Source organism: Psittacula echo (assembly GCF_963264785.1).
Source record: "Psittacula echo genome assembly, chromosome: 2".
In the NCBI taxonomy this organism is placed as follows: domain Eukaryota; kingdom Metazoa; phylum Chordata; class Aves; order Psittaciformes; family Psittacidae; genus Psittacula; species Psittacula echo.
The window spans coordinates 54,630,040-54,644,515 of record NC_137737.1 but is presented as its reverse complement, the minus strand read 5'-3'; the positions used below and the strand labels follow the sequence as shown (position 1 = coordinate 54,644,515).

The 14,476-nt window shown below is 39.6% G+C and overlaps 1 protein-coding gene across 1 annotated transcript in view; it reads left to right on the top strand.

Annotated features, from left to right (window-relative positions):
• The window catches only part of SCN5A (sodium voltage-gated channel alpha subunit 5), a gene marked incomplete at both ends in the record, with an annotated part of 172,527 nt that extends 161,275 nt beyond the window's left edge, over positions 1 to 11,252 (top strand). The window contains 5 exon segments of the mRNA XM_080610362.1: positions 3,710 to 3,763; positions 5,349 to 5,490; positions 6,730 to 6,830; positions 7,310 to 7,580; positions 10,018 to 11,252. Coding sequence (XP_080466488.1) covers positions 3,710 to 3,763; positions 5,349 to 5,490; positions 6,730 to 6,830; positions 7,310 to 7,580; positions 10,018 to 11,252 — 1,803 coding nt within the window.
• Between the last annotated feature and the right edge of the window lie 3,224 nt (positions 11,253 to 14,476).

Here is a 14,476-nt window from a genome sequence, read left to right as displayed (position 1 = left end):
TACATGAAATTTTCCTCAAATATCCTTTGCTCTTTTCCTGCCTTGTTTAGGATCCATCATGTTGTTCTGAAGATGCTACTTTAAATTAATGAGTCTGAGAAAACATTCATGTGAAGTGGTCAGTCAGGTTTCAAGCTTCTCCAACAAATTGTCTGTCTTACCACAGGTTACTAAAATAGGAGGTAGTCTCTGCTCACTTTACAAGCAAGAGAAATGTCTCATTCACCATGAAGAAAAGATCTTTATTAGCATGACTTTCTTACTTTCAAGAATGATGTTTCACTCTTCTGAGGATTTAACACCCTTAGCACCCTAATCTAGTAGGAAAAAATTACCCAGTGCTTCAGTAATGCTTTTTCTATACTCCTAGAATTGCTTCGCAGATCACAGCACCTATCTTCTATAAATGTGTGTTTGAGCTGAACAAAGAAATATCTTAAATTTCCATTAGGAGGTTTTCATTTCTCTTGAAGCATCATTTTCTTCATGCTATGATGGCCTCCTCTTATTTTTTCACAACATAGCTTGAAATTTCAGGAATCTATTGAAGTACAACAAGAAAACAAGTGGTCTCTCACCCAGCACCTGGGTTGCTTGGAAAAGTTCTTCTTAGGCAGGAACAGACTTACATCTCCTAAGTCCTACATCTCTTCGTCACTCTGGGACTCCAGATAAGGCATGGGAAGATAACAGAAGCACTCCTAGACCAGTACAGTAATCAGAAGCTGCAGAGTTAAGTGAACCGCTCGTGCCAGGTTCGAAGTCATGACTGAGCTCGTAAATCAGCTACAAAATGGTCATGAGACAGCGGCGTGTGTCTAAAGTTACTGAGTTACATGATCTCTTGCACTTCTGTAAAGCATAAAGCTAGATTTTACTTTCAGTGTGGATGTAAAATGTGCAAAAAATCTGTGCTTCTAAACAAACCATAAATTGGTACACTAGGGTAGATTTCCTTATATATCCAAAGGTCAGGAATAAGCAGTATTTCCATAAGGAATTACTGGTGGAAATTCAAGGGGAGCAGAGGCAGTACCCTCGGAACCCATGTAGTCCAGCACAATGAAGACCTTTGGGGTGGGTCCAATGCTCAGTGGTGCTCTCCCCAGCAAATCATCTTAACATAAAATATGTATAAAACTAATGTTTGCTATAAAATTGCTGCTATGAGGAAATTGAACAAACTGAGAAAATCAACAGGAAAGCCAGCAGACAGTGGAGTTACCATTGCCAGCTTAAATATATTTAGTTTGGCTCTATTGTTAATGGCTGTGTTTTAGCTTTCAGAAGTTTCTCTCACCAACAGTAATGCTTAAAGAAGCATTTCAGAAATGTGAAGACCAGTATTTCTGCTGTCAAAAGCAGTCATTTTTATTGCACTATTACAGTCCTTTTCAAGGAAAAAAAATATCCCAAATCCTTGCAGATTTAAAGGCTGTCTTTATTTTAAGGCATCATTTGGTTTGAGGGCAGTTAGCGCCATCCTCCTCCCCACTAATTTACTGCATTGCAGCTCTAACCACCAGTCAAATAACAAAATGTAATCCCATCCCAAGATGAGTTTATCGGTACATAATCTCATCACATGACAGTTTCAGTAGAAAATAGTGTTTCTCTGGATAGCTTCCAGGCAGGATAATATCACAAACACTCCCATGAAGATTTTGTCACTTCCTTATCCAGACTGTAAGTGGTTACTAATTCCAGATAAATAATTTCTTTCCCTAGTGTTATAATTTCTTTCATTCTCAGTATCTTTTACCCTTTGCAGATGAAGTGTCTAGGGAAGATTTCCAGAAGCCCCACAGATTTTTAATTGTCTTACTTCTGGACAACTGGGAAAGCCAGAAAATCACAGTATTTCATTCTCTTAATATTTATTTTTGTCAGATCACTTTACCATCTGTTATCACTATACACCACTGTGCCTTGAAGTAGAGTCTCTCATGTCTGTGGTGCACACTGAGGGGTAAAATAGGTACTCAAGATTTCCTCCCAAGTGGGAGAAAAATACAGGCTAAGATCATATCGTCTTGTGCCACTGGGAAAGGATTTCTTGTTCCATCCTATCCACTCTTCCTGAACTGCAATTTGAGCTGGAATCTGCAAGCAACTGTAATAACACAAGAAAATCTTTCATCAGATTAGAAAGAGATAAGCAAAAATTGAAAATATTAGAACAGTTAAGGAGGATCAGTATGACAGATTCAAATAATAATTTGTTACAATGAAATTGCTGATTATTCCTGTGAACACTTTACACCTAAAGTGGTTTTTAACACACAGTACCATGGAACAGAATTTCCAAAGGGATCTGATTTGGGACATTTAATCTCTTTCAATCAGTAGATAAAAAAGAATGCAACTTTCACACAGTAGTTTATATATACTTTCATGAGAAATATGGTTGACTTCTTATACTAATTTTATTTTTGCCTCAGTAGCCTTCAGAGCGAAATGAGAAGGCAGCATTTCTTCCAGGATTTAATTTAATAATAGAGAGTGTATAATGGAGCATTTCTAAAACTGCTGGATATACCTAGATCAACACAAATGCCTAGGTTTCTCCTGAGAACCACTGGCCAAATTCCTATTAGTGTTATCCAGAATTGCATGCCTACACACCAGGAGAAAATTCAACCTAAGTGTGTGTAGAATGCAAAAAAATATTGGGTGTTGATCTTTCAAGCATGCTAGTGTAAATCTGATTATATGAATAAATCCCCAAAGACTTCATTATCTGCTCACATTGATTTTAAATCCAGGGTAAGTCTAAATGGGTCAGAAGTCAAACGAGAAACAACCACAGAGAACCAATATAAAGGCAACGTGGCTTAGGCCAGAGTCAGACCTAATGCCAGGTATGTTTGGCATCAGGCTGTATCTAATGAGAGGCATATATTTAGAGCAGAGAGTCATGGTTTTACTATAGAACAGTAAAAATCACTTCTACATGTTTCTCCTAGGAGTGCTGTCACTGCCCTTTCTCCATTGCAGGTTCCAGTAGGAGACACTGTGGAATCCCTCTATGTTTAGACAATTGAAAAAAAAATACAAAAAACCTGATTTAAAAAAATAAAATAAAAATAAATCTCAGTAGTAAAGCAGATTCAATTTCTAGGGCCAGACTACAGCACCTGTTGATTGCCTTTGCTCTTTTCAAGTCAGCTGTGATTTATGTGATTCCCTGGGCAATGTTAAGCATTACCTTGATTTATTCTGTTATAAAAGAGTGCAGAATCCAAGCTTCAGTAGGATCCTACAACGTAGTCACTGCCCATCAATCTGAGCAAGCAATATGGATGGGATCCATCTTACCTGGTCCAACACTTGTGTGTGATAGCACTCCGAGTTGTCCTGTGTAGCTGTATCTCTTCATTTCTTGAAATACTTAAGATCAAAACTTCCAAAGATTTAGTTGCCATGTTTTCACTACTGTCTTAAAGATCTTCTTAAATTTTTTAAAAATATCTGGTTTATCCCTACAAGTGCAGAAGATCAGAAAACATGAATGAGAAAATCCAGGAGAAAACAATTGTAGATTTTAAATACCTAAATGAACATAAACTCTTTAATGGAGAGACAATTCATTAACTGTGAAGAACATGCTCAGCATTGCATTTTGAAAACTCATCATAGAGATGATATTGTCATTTCAAGATATACTCATTTAATATGCCTAATTATATATTTTGTGGGTTTTTTTCAGGCCACATTTAAAGGTTGGATGGATATCATGTACGCAGCAGTGGATTCACGAGAGGTAGGTCGCTACAAAGAAATTAATAATTTCCTTTTCCGTTGACTTTTGCAGCATTTATGGTGTTTAACAACAAAAGCAACAACAACAAAAAGTACATGTGGGTTGCCAGTCCCTGTCTTAATCTAGTGGAGACAGTCGCAGACCTTCATTTTTTTTAGTTGCTACTGAAGCACCACAACCCTGAGATTAAAACAAATGTAGACCTCAGTTACACACAGCTGATTTATCTATTTTTACTACAAAACTCTCAGCACAGAGAGGCATCTCCAGGGTGAGACTGAGTCTACCAAGAACCTAAATTGTCTTCTCTGTTCCTTCCACTCTCCCTGTTGACTGGTGTATTTTCCAAGGATCTAACTTCTAATATTAGAACCTATTTAAAAGCTCTGGGTTTAAATTACATTCCTCTGCAGCACACACGGTCAACGCTCCCTATATCTTCATCTTGAGCAATTTTCTTCTCTGCAACCAGGAGTTCCACTCAAAGAGGGTGGAGGAGCTCATGGCAAAGAAGGAGTCTGGTGTGAGCTACCAGCTGTGGCTTGAGATCTGCTGAAGCTCTGGGTGCTGGTGACTGCCCAGTTCTTACCTGCATCCCATTCAGCTTTCAGGTTTCCTGATACTAATAAGGTCCTTTCCAGCTGTAACGTTTCTACGATTAAAAAAGCATTTGCCTTGCTGCATCACGTGCAGTGGTTTGTTTATTCTTTTATTGAAGGACCTGTAGTCTTCTTTCCCTCTTTTAATAATGTTAGAAGAAAAAGATACCGTTACTGTTAATTTCTGAGGTAGCTTTCTGGTACCAGGATCTTGGCAGGCTAAACTGAGTAACAGGGAGTAGAGCCCTAACTCTAAGAATAATGGGTGGAAAAATCTCATGGTATCATAGGGACAGAGAATTACCTTTGCATAACATGGCCACAGATGATTTATTCTTGTACTACAGGTACACTTGTGTGTATCCTCCTTGCTGCAGAATTAAACTCATGGGTTTCACAGAAGAAAATTTGGCATTTGGGGAAATGCAGGCTTCTGGCATGTTGATTAGATACCTGGAGTTGATGGGGCAAATCTGTACCATGTGATTTGAGGCTATCGGACTATATTGCTCAGTTCTTTAGCAAAAGATCTTACTCATTTCCACCCTTCATAAAAGAAAAATTGTAGTTCTAAGTACAATGGTTTTCAGTAGCATTTGATTTTACTGTGATCATACTTTTGCTTTTTATAAGTACCATTGGTTCATATAAGATTAGGGATAATCAGAAAATTGATTCTTTTTCCCTTCTGGGTTCAGACTGAGAACGTTTTATAGGATTTATTCTGAAGTTGCACTTTCTGGAGCAGTGTGATAGTGTGATCGCTGTGACAGTATTGTGAATCGGAGCTGAAATTACTGTGGCCTTGCAGATGCTAGTAGTAAACTTCAAACAGACTGAGGAGGCTGAGTCTGCTAATGAGAGTTACACTGTTTTTCCTGTTTCATAATCTTCTTTGCAAATGGACAGTTTTCTTTTAACTGCATTAATATTTTGACATGTGCAGAGATGCTGTCATTTTCACTTTTTCCCTTTTCCCATTGCAGTGTGAGGAGCAGCCTGAATGGGAAAGTAATTTATACATGTACCTGTACTTTGTGATTTTCATCATCTTCGGGTCTTTCTTCACATTGAACCTCTTCATTGGTGTTATCATTGACAATTTTAACCAACAAAAGAAAAAGATAAGTAGTGCATATGCTACACATCACATTATGATTGCTGCAGAGACCCGAGCAAGGGATAGTGTCATAAGCAGTGGTTTTGCCATATTAGCCTTGAGATTAGCATTGACAGAATAGCAGCAGAAACCACTTTGCAGGACTTTTACAGAAGCACAGTTGTAGCAGCCCCCAGCGCTCCCATAGGATGAGCATCCTGAAAATACAGGCTGAGGGTTTATATTCCATACTGGAAGTAGTGAAGCAACTCCATGCCACAGGAACACAGACCACCCTGGTGTCCCCCATGCACAACCAGTGTTCCTCAGGGCCAGAGAGAAGCAACCTGGCCTGAGAGCTGTGTTTCTCACTGCTATCTAGGCTCTGAACAAAGAGCTGAGGTTCTTATATTTTCCTCTCTCACCTCAGACCTACCTTGAGTAGAGACATAATCTAAGTCTTGCTCCTCCTTGGTTGACTGCACTGCTCTGTGTCTCCTGCCCTTTGCCTCCATACCATAAGCAGCTCCTAGCACTGCACCTCATCAAGCCCTTCTGTTAGGGTTTAACCCCAGACGGCAGCTAAGCGCTCCCTCCCCAGTGTGAAGAGGAAGAGAATATGAAGAGTAAAAGTGAGAAAACCCATGGCTTGGGACAAAGACAGCTTGTCTCAACCCACACAAGCTGCATGCACAAGCAAAGCAAAACAAGGAATTCATTCACCAGTTCCCATCATCAGGCAGGTGTTCAGCCATCTCCAGGAGAGCAGGGCTCCATCACATGTAATGGTTGCTTGGGAAGACAAATGGTGTAACTCCAAATGTCCCCTGATTCCTCCTTCTTCCCCAGCTTTTATTGTTGAGCAGATCTCATATGCTATGGAATATCCCTTGGGCCAATTGGGGTCAGCTGTCCCAGCTGTTTCCCCTCCCAACTCCTTGTGTACCCCCAGACTCCTCGTTGGTGGGGTGGGGTGAGAAGCAGAAAAGGCCTTGGCTCTGTGCAAGCGCTGCCCAGCAGTAACGAAAACATCCCTGTGTTATCAACTCTGTTTTCAGTACAAATCCAACACGTCACCTCATACTAGATGCTGTGATGAAAATTAACTCTATCTCAGCCAAAACCAGCACACCTTCTTAGGTATTTTGATAAAAGCTACATGAAAAGGGAAATAAGAAAATACAAGAGAATTCAGCCCTGAACTTTGGATGGGGGCAGTGGAGCTCTTTTCATCAAAAGTAATAGCTTTGTTCTCACCTTTTACTTAGGTGGCCAGGATATCTTTATGACAGAAGAACAGAAAAAGTATTATAATGCAATGAAAAAGCTGGGATCCAAGAAACCTCAAAAGCCAATCCCAAGGCCACTGGTAATAATAGCATCATGTGGTTGAACTTCATGTAACAGCTGAATATTTATATAATAGAATAAATGCAATTCAACTTCTCCATGCAGGAAGGATAAGCGCTCCCTGATGAAAGCCACTTAGAATTACATGTTTTGACATTTGACAATATTTGCAAGTCCAGTGACCTGTGATGCAAAATTCCTTCTGTTCTGCAATATTGATGAAAAGTCTAGTTTACATATGCAATTTATACGTGCCAGTGGCCACATGCCTGCATTGAATGAATTCATGGCCCCAGTCCAGGGTCTTTTTTCAGTAGTTTCAGGAAGCATTAGGAGTAAATGAGTTTGAACCATTCATCACAATCTTAAGTTTATAAAGTTCCAATCAGAAGCAGTATATTGTCTATTTCCCTCTACTTTCTGATCAATCAGGAGACAATAATGTCATCATTTTGACATGATTCAAATTTCCTAACTAAATCTTCTCCTTTCCTCCAGAACAAATACCAAGGTTTTATTTTTGATGTCGTCTCAAAACAAGCCTTTGATGTCTCCATCATGATTCTCATCTGCCTTAACATGGTTACCATGATGGTGGAAACGGATGACCAAAGTCAAGAAAAAGTGAACATCCTTCATAAAATAAACATGCTTTTTGTTGCCATCTTCACTGGGGAGTGCATCATCAAGATGCTGGCTCTGCGACACTACTACTTCACCAATGGCTGGAATATATTTGATTTTGTTGTTGTGATTCTGTCTATCGTAGGTAGGTGAACCTGGATTTTCACTCAAGCTCCAAAGTTAAAAAGGCAGACATGAAATGAATTAGTCAAAGTTAAAGGCTTCATTCAATAATATACGCTTTCAACTAAGAGAATTGGATGCTAAGTATATTTTTTAAATATATAATACAACATAATACTGCCTAACAGTAACTTGTGTGATCAGCAAAATTATGAGTGTTATCATAGCATAGTGTTGGTTTCAATGTATATATAATGGTTTATGGTGACAAAACATGTTCCAGAACTGGCACCATACACTTAACCTCAGTTTTGCATAACAGCCAGAGAAGTCATTTATTCAGAGAAGTCATTTATTCAGAAGTCTTTATTCAGAGCAGCCCTGTGGAGAAGGACTTGGGGGTGTTGGTCGATGAGAAAATGAACATGAGCTGGCGGTGTGCGCTCGCAGCCCAGAAAGCCAACCGTATCCTGGGCTGCATCAAGAGGAGCATAACCAGCAGGTCGAAGGAGGTGATCCTGCCCCTCTACTCTGCTCTTGTGAGACCTCACTTGGAGTATTGTGTGCAGTTCTGGTGTCCTCAACATAAAAAGGACATGGAACTGTTGGAACAAGTCCAGAGGAGGGCCATGAGGATGATCAGGGACTGGAGCACCTCCCGTATGAAGATAGGCTGAGAAAGTTGGGGCTGTTCAGCCTGGAGAAGAGAAGGCTGTATGGAGACCTCATAGCAGCCTTCCAGTATCTGAAAGGGGCCTACAAGGATGCTGGGGATGGACTCTTCATCAGGGACTGTAGTGACAGGACAAGGGGTAACGGGTTCGAACTTAAACAGGGGAAGTTTAGATTGGATATAAGGAAGAAATTCTTTACTGAGAGGGTGGTGAGGCACTGGAATGGGTTGCCCAGGGAGGCTGTGAATGCTCCCTCCCTGGTGGTGTTCAAGGCCAGGTTGGATGAGGCCTTGGGTGGCATGGTTTAGTGTGAGGTGTCCCTGCCCATGGCAGGGGGGTTGGAACTGGATGACCTTAGGGTCCTTTCCAGCCCTAACTATTCTATGATTCTAAGTAAAAACACCACATGAAAAGAACACATGTGGATTGTTATTGTTTTGCTATTTACTTTTTGTTGCAACAGTATGAAACAGTCCTTCAGAGAAGGCTTGGGCAGGTGCAGTGAGTCTGGCTGTTCTCAGCCCTGTTGTCATTAGAAGACCACACCCCCATATATCCGAGGGAAGAAACAGAAAGACACAATTTGATTGTTAATTTGTGCCTTTTGCTGTTCTGCAGCCCCAACCAGATATCGTATGTTAGGAGCTACAAGAAGTGCAGGTCACGTATGAACCTGAAGTCCTGCCAAATAGTTTCCATTGAAGCTGGAGTAGCAACTGGAGGATGACTGGCTGCTCCAGTGAGCAGAAGGAACTCAGAAATTCATCACTTCCAAAAAAGTTTGTGTTTTGGAGAAGGGAATAGGTGAATGAAAAAGTTTCATGTTAGGAAAACAGTCATCTTCTCACTAGATGCTCCTGTTGCTCTAAATTCTTGCTGGTAGACTGGGAACCTGCAAGACCCCAATGCAGAGAGCTGCCTCTAATTTGGGGGCCTTGGGCCCCCACAGATTTGGGTTACCCAGGGACCATCACTACAATACAGCTGTCATCAGAGCCTTGATGCTGGATGCTCTGAATAGGTTCACAGGAACCAGTTAACCAGAGCTGTCACATTGGTCATAATGCTGCCCAGTGATCAATCAAGGCTGTTCCAGCATCAGAGGTCTCAGGCCATGCCAGTGAGCCCTTTCCCAGGTTGGGCTTGGAGACAAGAGCTCATCAGGGCTCAGTGCACCCAGAGACTGTTGGCATAAGACAGTCTGGACCAAGATGCTCTGTTTCTGCAGGAAGAGCTTAGCTACAAGGATGCAAGCTCATTTCTTGCTAGTACAATCTTAGCTGTTAGTTCCCCTGCAGCCCATTAGGGAAACTGGAAAAATTAATAAGCAAACAACCAAACAAGCAGATTTCCAGTAGAAACTTGCACTGTACTGGTGGTGGCTCCGAAAAACAGGCCCAGCCCACCATCTCACTCACTAATATTTTACAGCCAAAAATGCTATCATATCAGAAAAATTCTAACCAGTTGCAGGATGAATTTCTCAGGTGCAGCATTGGCCAATAGCTGCAGATACCTGTTTTCTGTCTGAATTGCTCCTGGTTTCTCATTCCAAATAGACAAGCTGTCCCTTAATAATACTGCTGCAATCATTGACACCTTTGCTTATAGTCTCAACAAAGTCTGCATACATTAAATGGGCATGAAAACATTAACGACAATGCCATTCCCGTTATCATGGTCTTCCCATCTGGAGAACTTTTCATTGATTTTGACCATAATCCTGACTTATTGTTTTAAAGGGAAGACTGTGTTAACTCTCTCTTCGTCTCTTTTCTTTTCAAGGCACCGTGCTTTCTGATATCATCCAGAAATATTTCTTCTCTCCCACACTCTTCAGAGTCATTCGCTTGGCTCGGATTGGCCGGATCCTAAGACTCATCCGGGGAGCCAAAGGAATTCGAACTCTCCTGTTTGCCTTAATGATGTCCCTACCTGCTCTGTTCAACATTGGCCTCCTGCTTTTTCTGGTCATGTTCATTTATGCCATCTTTGGCATGGCTAACTTTGCCTATGTTAAGAAGGAGCATGGGATTGATGACATGTTCAACTTTCAAACCTTTGCTAACAGCATGCTCTGTCTCTTCCAAATTACAACATCAGCTGGCTGGGATGGTCTTCTCAACCCTATTTTAAACACTGGACCACCACATTGCGACCCAAACCTTCCAAATGCAAATGGTTCAAAGGGAGACTGTGGAAGCCCTGCCGTAGGAATTTTATTCTTTGTTACTTATATCATTATATCATTTCTCATTGTAGTAAACATGTATATAGCCATTATTTTAGAGAACTTCAGTGTAGCCACTGAGGAAAGTACAGAGCCTCTAAGCGAGGATGATTTTGATATGTTCTATGAAATCTGGGAGAAGTTTGACCCTGAAGCCACTCAGTTTATTGAGTATTCTGCACTTTCAGACTTTGCAGATGCGCTGTCAGAACCTTTGCGCATAGCGAAACCAAACAAAATCAAACTCATAGCAATGGACCTGCCCATGGTCAGTGGAGATAGGATCCATTGCTTGGATATTTTGTTTGCTTTTACAAAAAGGGTGCTAGGAGAATCTGGAGAGATGGATGCCCTTAAAATACAGATGGAAGAAAAGTTTATGGCTGCAAATCCATCTAAGATCTCTTATGAACCCATTACAACAACTCTCAGACGGAAACAAGAAGAGGTCTCTGCCATTGTCATCCAGCGGGCCTACAGGAAACATTTGTTTCGGCGCTCCATGAAGCAGGCATCTTACTTGTACCGGCACAGGACTTTTGACGGCAGCATCCTCGAGGACGATGCACCTGAGAAGGAGGGTCTAATTGCATACATGATGAATGAAAACTACGGCAGGCCAATAGACAAATCAGAAACTCTGTCCTCCACATCTTTCCCTCCATCCTATGACAGTGTCACCAGAGGTACAAGTGATAATCTCCAGCTAAAGATGACGGACTCCAGCAAAAGCGATGAGGCTATAGATTGTCTTCTCTCGCCAGACAAGGATAAAGAATCAATTGTTTAAATGTTTGTTTAGAATGCTTTAAAATATTGTTTACAGAATGTAATGCTCTAACTACACAACGATTGAAGCAGCCTTCTTATTAAAAATTAGTGCAAAAGAAACAATGGAGTTTTTACCCTTAACTACAGGAATCTAATAAGTCATATAACCTTTGACCCTGCTCTTTTTGAGTTGGCTCAATATTTATATTTATATATGCACAGGAAGAATATTTGCAGGGTCATAGCTGTTATATCAATGGTGTGAATAAGAATATGCTAGCCTGTAAAACAGTAAACACAGTGTATATCCACAGATAAAGCCTGGCTGTATACATTCATTTAAGGTCTTACTCATATTAGTGTGTTTACTTATGACGATGTATGACCTTGCATTCTAAAAAGAAAAAAAAAAATATCACAGCTGCTGTAGCAAAATGTAACACTTACTGTATATGTTGTGAATGGTCTTTCATAAATTTATTATATTTGATATTTTTTTACTTAAAAAACTAAAGTCTCTTTTTCCATGGAGATTGATGATCCTTATACTCTTCATGATGAACTCTGAGTCAAGGTAATAGGAACTTGTGTGATCCCCACCACTTGAAGAGGAAAGTTGTTGCAAAGTAAAACTATCAAATTAGCAACATTTTAACTGTTTATTACACTAAGCCCTCCCTCTTGGGACTTTCAACTGCTCCTCAGCAGAAAGACAAAAAATGGAGAAGGAAATGGTGTCAAAATAATTAAAGAAATGGCTTGTTCTATCCTTCAGGAAACTAGACAGTGATGGATTCTGTTTGTAAAACTGTTAATAAAAGCACTAATTTTTTTAGTATGTTTCAAGAATCTGCTTTGAATACTGCAGTCAAACTCACCATAGAAGTAGTGCATCACATTTGTGTGTAGTGCTCCAAAGCACCATCTATGCTGGCAAAGTTTCTGTTAAGGTAGTGGGATAGGTTACCTTTTCCCCAGGAACACTGAGCTAAGCAGCCTTATTGGGAACTCTGTGCATCACTATTACTCAAAAAATACTAACAATATTATAATACTAATAATACTTATAATAAAAATGCCAATTGTACCGTGCAGAACAGCTGAGACAGTGTGATGGAGAAGGTGGGAGGGGAATTGCCTCTGGATCTGCACATAAATTTTGAGGTTTGAATCCTTTCTACTCAGTGACCATCTTTCATTTTCTCAGATGGTACAGTTAGATTACTGGGGAAGGACAAGAAATAGAGGAACCAATGAAAAGAATCTACTAGAAAATAGATATATCCTCATTCCTGTTGGCAAAGTAATATTTACAGTTGATGTGTCCATCAGCTCCAGGCCAAAGAAATGACAGTAGGATGGAAGGTGGAATATGTGGCTATAGATAAGTATTAGAAGTTTTACATGCTAAAATAGATTATTGTTTATTATTAAACTTTCAGCCTCAATAGAATGTGAGAAAGTATTTGAGGAATATAGAGATAAGTCCATCATTACAGACAAGTTCTTTCTTTTCACCTTCAGACTAGGGTTTGGTTGGACTTCACAGAAAATCTTGAGATTTCTGTAATGAGCCATTGCACTTTAAGGAAGAATAATTGTGCTTTTCGCCTTGGAGAAGCAAAGATATGAAGAATGTATATAAGGTGTATTGTCACTGACATTTAGTTACATCCCAGGTTGTAAAGGAGTCAAAATCCACATGGGGTTGGCAACAAGAATTTAAACAGCATGTTACAGTCAAGATTATCTATGGCCATTGTTCTCTGTCCTCTAAACACGTCAGACAATGTAAAGACAACATGTCAAAAGGATGTTGATATGTCTGTGCAAATATGGGCTAATATATTCTCTCCATTCATTGAGAGGTGTCTCAGGCATTCACTTGAGAGTGGTCTGTTGGTTAATTCAGTGGATTTGCCATCAGGATTCCTGGGGTTTATTCCTGGTTGTTACTACATGATTTTTAGGCAAATAATTTAACCTATCTGTGCCTCAGTTCACCCATCTGTAAAATGGGGATAATAATACTTACCTACCTCACAGGTGTGTTGTAAGACTTTTGGTTGCAAAGTGCTATAAGGGAATGAAACGTACTCTATAAGTATTATTATAATCATGATCTCTTGCCCTTCTAACCCCATGTGTATGGTGTATAATATAGGGCTGTTCCTCTGTTCATTTTGTTGCCTTTAAATCTTGTATGTAATTAGATTCTAACTTAAGGGAACTACTCTTCGTTCCTTAAAGTGAAAATACAATTTATTCTTTCCTCCCTTCCTACCCCTAACCCCCCCAAACCAAAATTGCTGAAGGCTTCTCAAATTAGAGAAACTTTATGCAGATTTCCTACGTATTTATGCTGTAATGTTATTCTGATTGTACATATCACCCAGAAAGAGTGTGCGATTTTTATATTTATATGCATATATATATACACACACACACATACATATATCCATATATATGTATCTTGTAAGTTTATAGAGTGGCTGACACTCACAGAGGACACGACTTCCTGATTAAAATGTTTTCTTCTCAATGGGATTTATTGATCATTAGCAATGAGCTGCTGCCTATAATGAAAACGTTTAATTAGGAAATAGTGCATTCCTTACATGCTGAACAAGCATTTATTGGCTAACAACTGGTAAAATTATTTTCCTTTCAAAGCTTTAGAATAAAAAATAGGGGAAAATACTAAGAAAAAGGAGCATTTCTTATGTGATTTTTTTTCACAACAATATAAACTGTTCAAAACCCAAGGGAACAGTCAGCCTGCGCTCAGCAGTGTGGTGCTGGCCATGCCGGTTTAAAAGTATTTTAATTGTTTGCAACTTCTGTTTGAAAATATTCAACTGATATTCTTATTCAGAGTCAGGCCCTGTAATGAACAGTATGTAAGGGAATGATTAGCTGGTCACTGATAATATTAGAGAAGAGCTCTTCCTCTAGTCATTTCACCCTTGCTTTGAACTTTTTATTGCTGTTGCTGTGAGACCGTATAGTACTGATGCAGTTACAAATGGTTCTGTCTTCTACCCAAAACCTGTGAAAAAAACAAAATCATCATGCAAAAAAAATCTGAAAGAGGGTCTTAACCGTAGATGTTTACAGTGCAACTTTCTAAAACTGAATTGTAAATTACTTTCAAAACATTTGTAACTGAAAGGTTGGTTTTCTATTGGGTTTTTTATTGTTTTGTGGTATATTTCTTTAGAACTGAAGAGGGAATGGTATCTT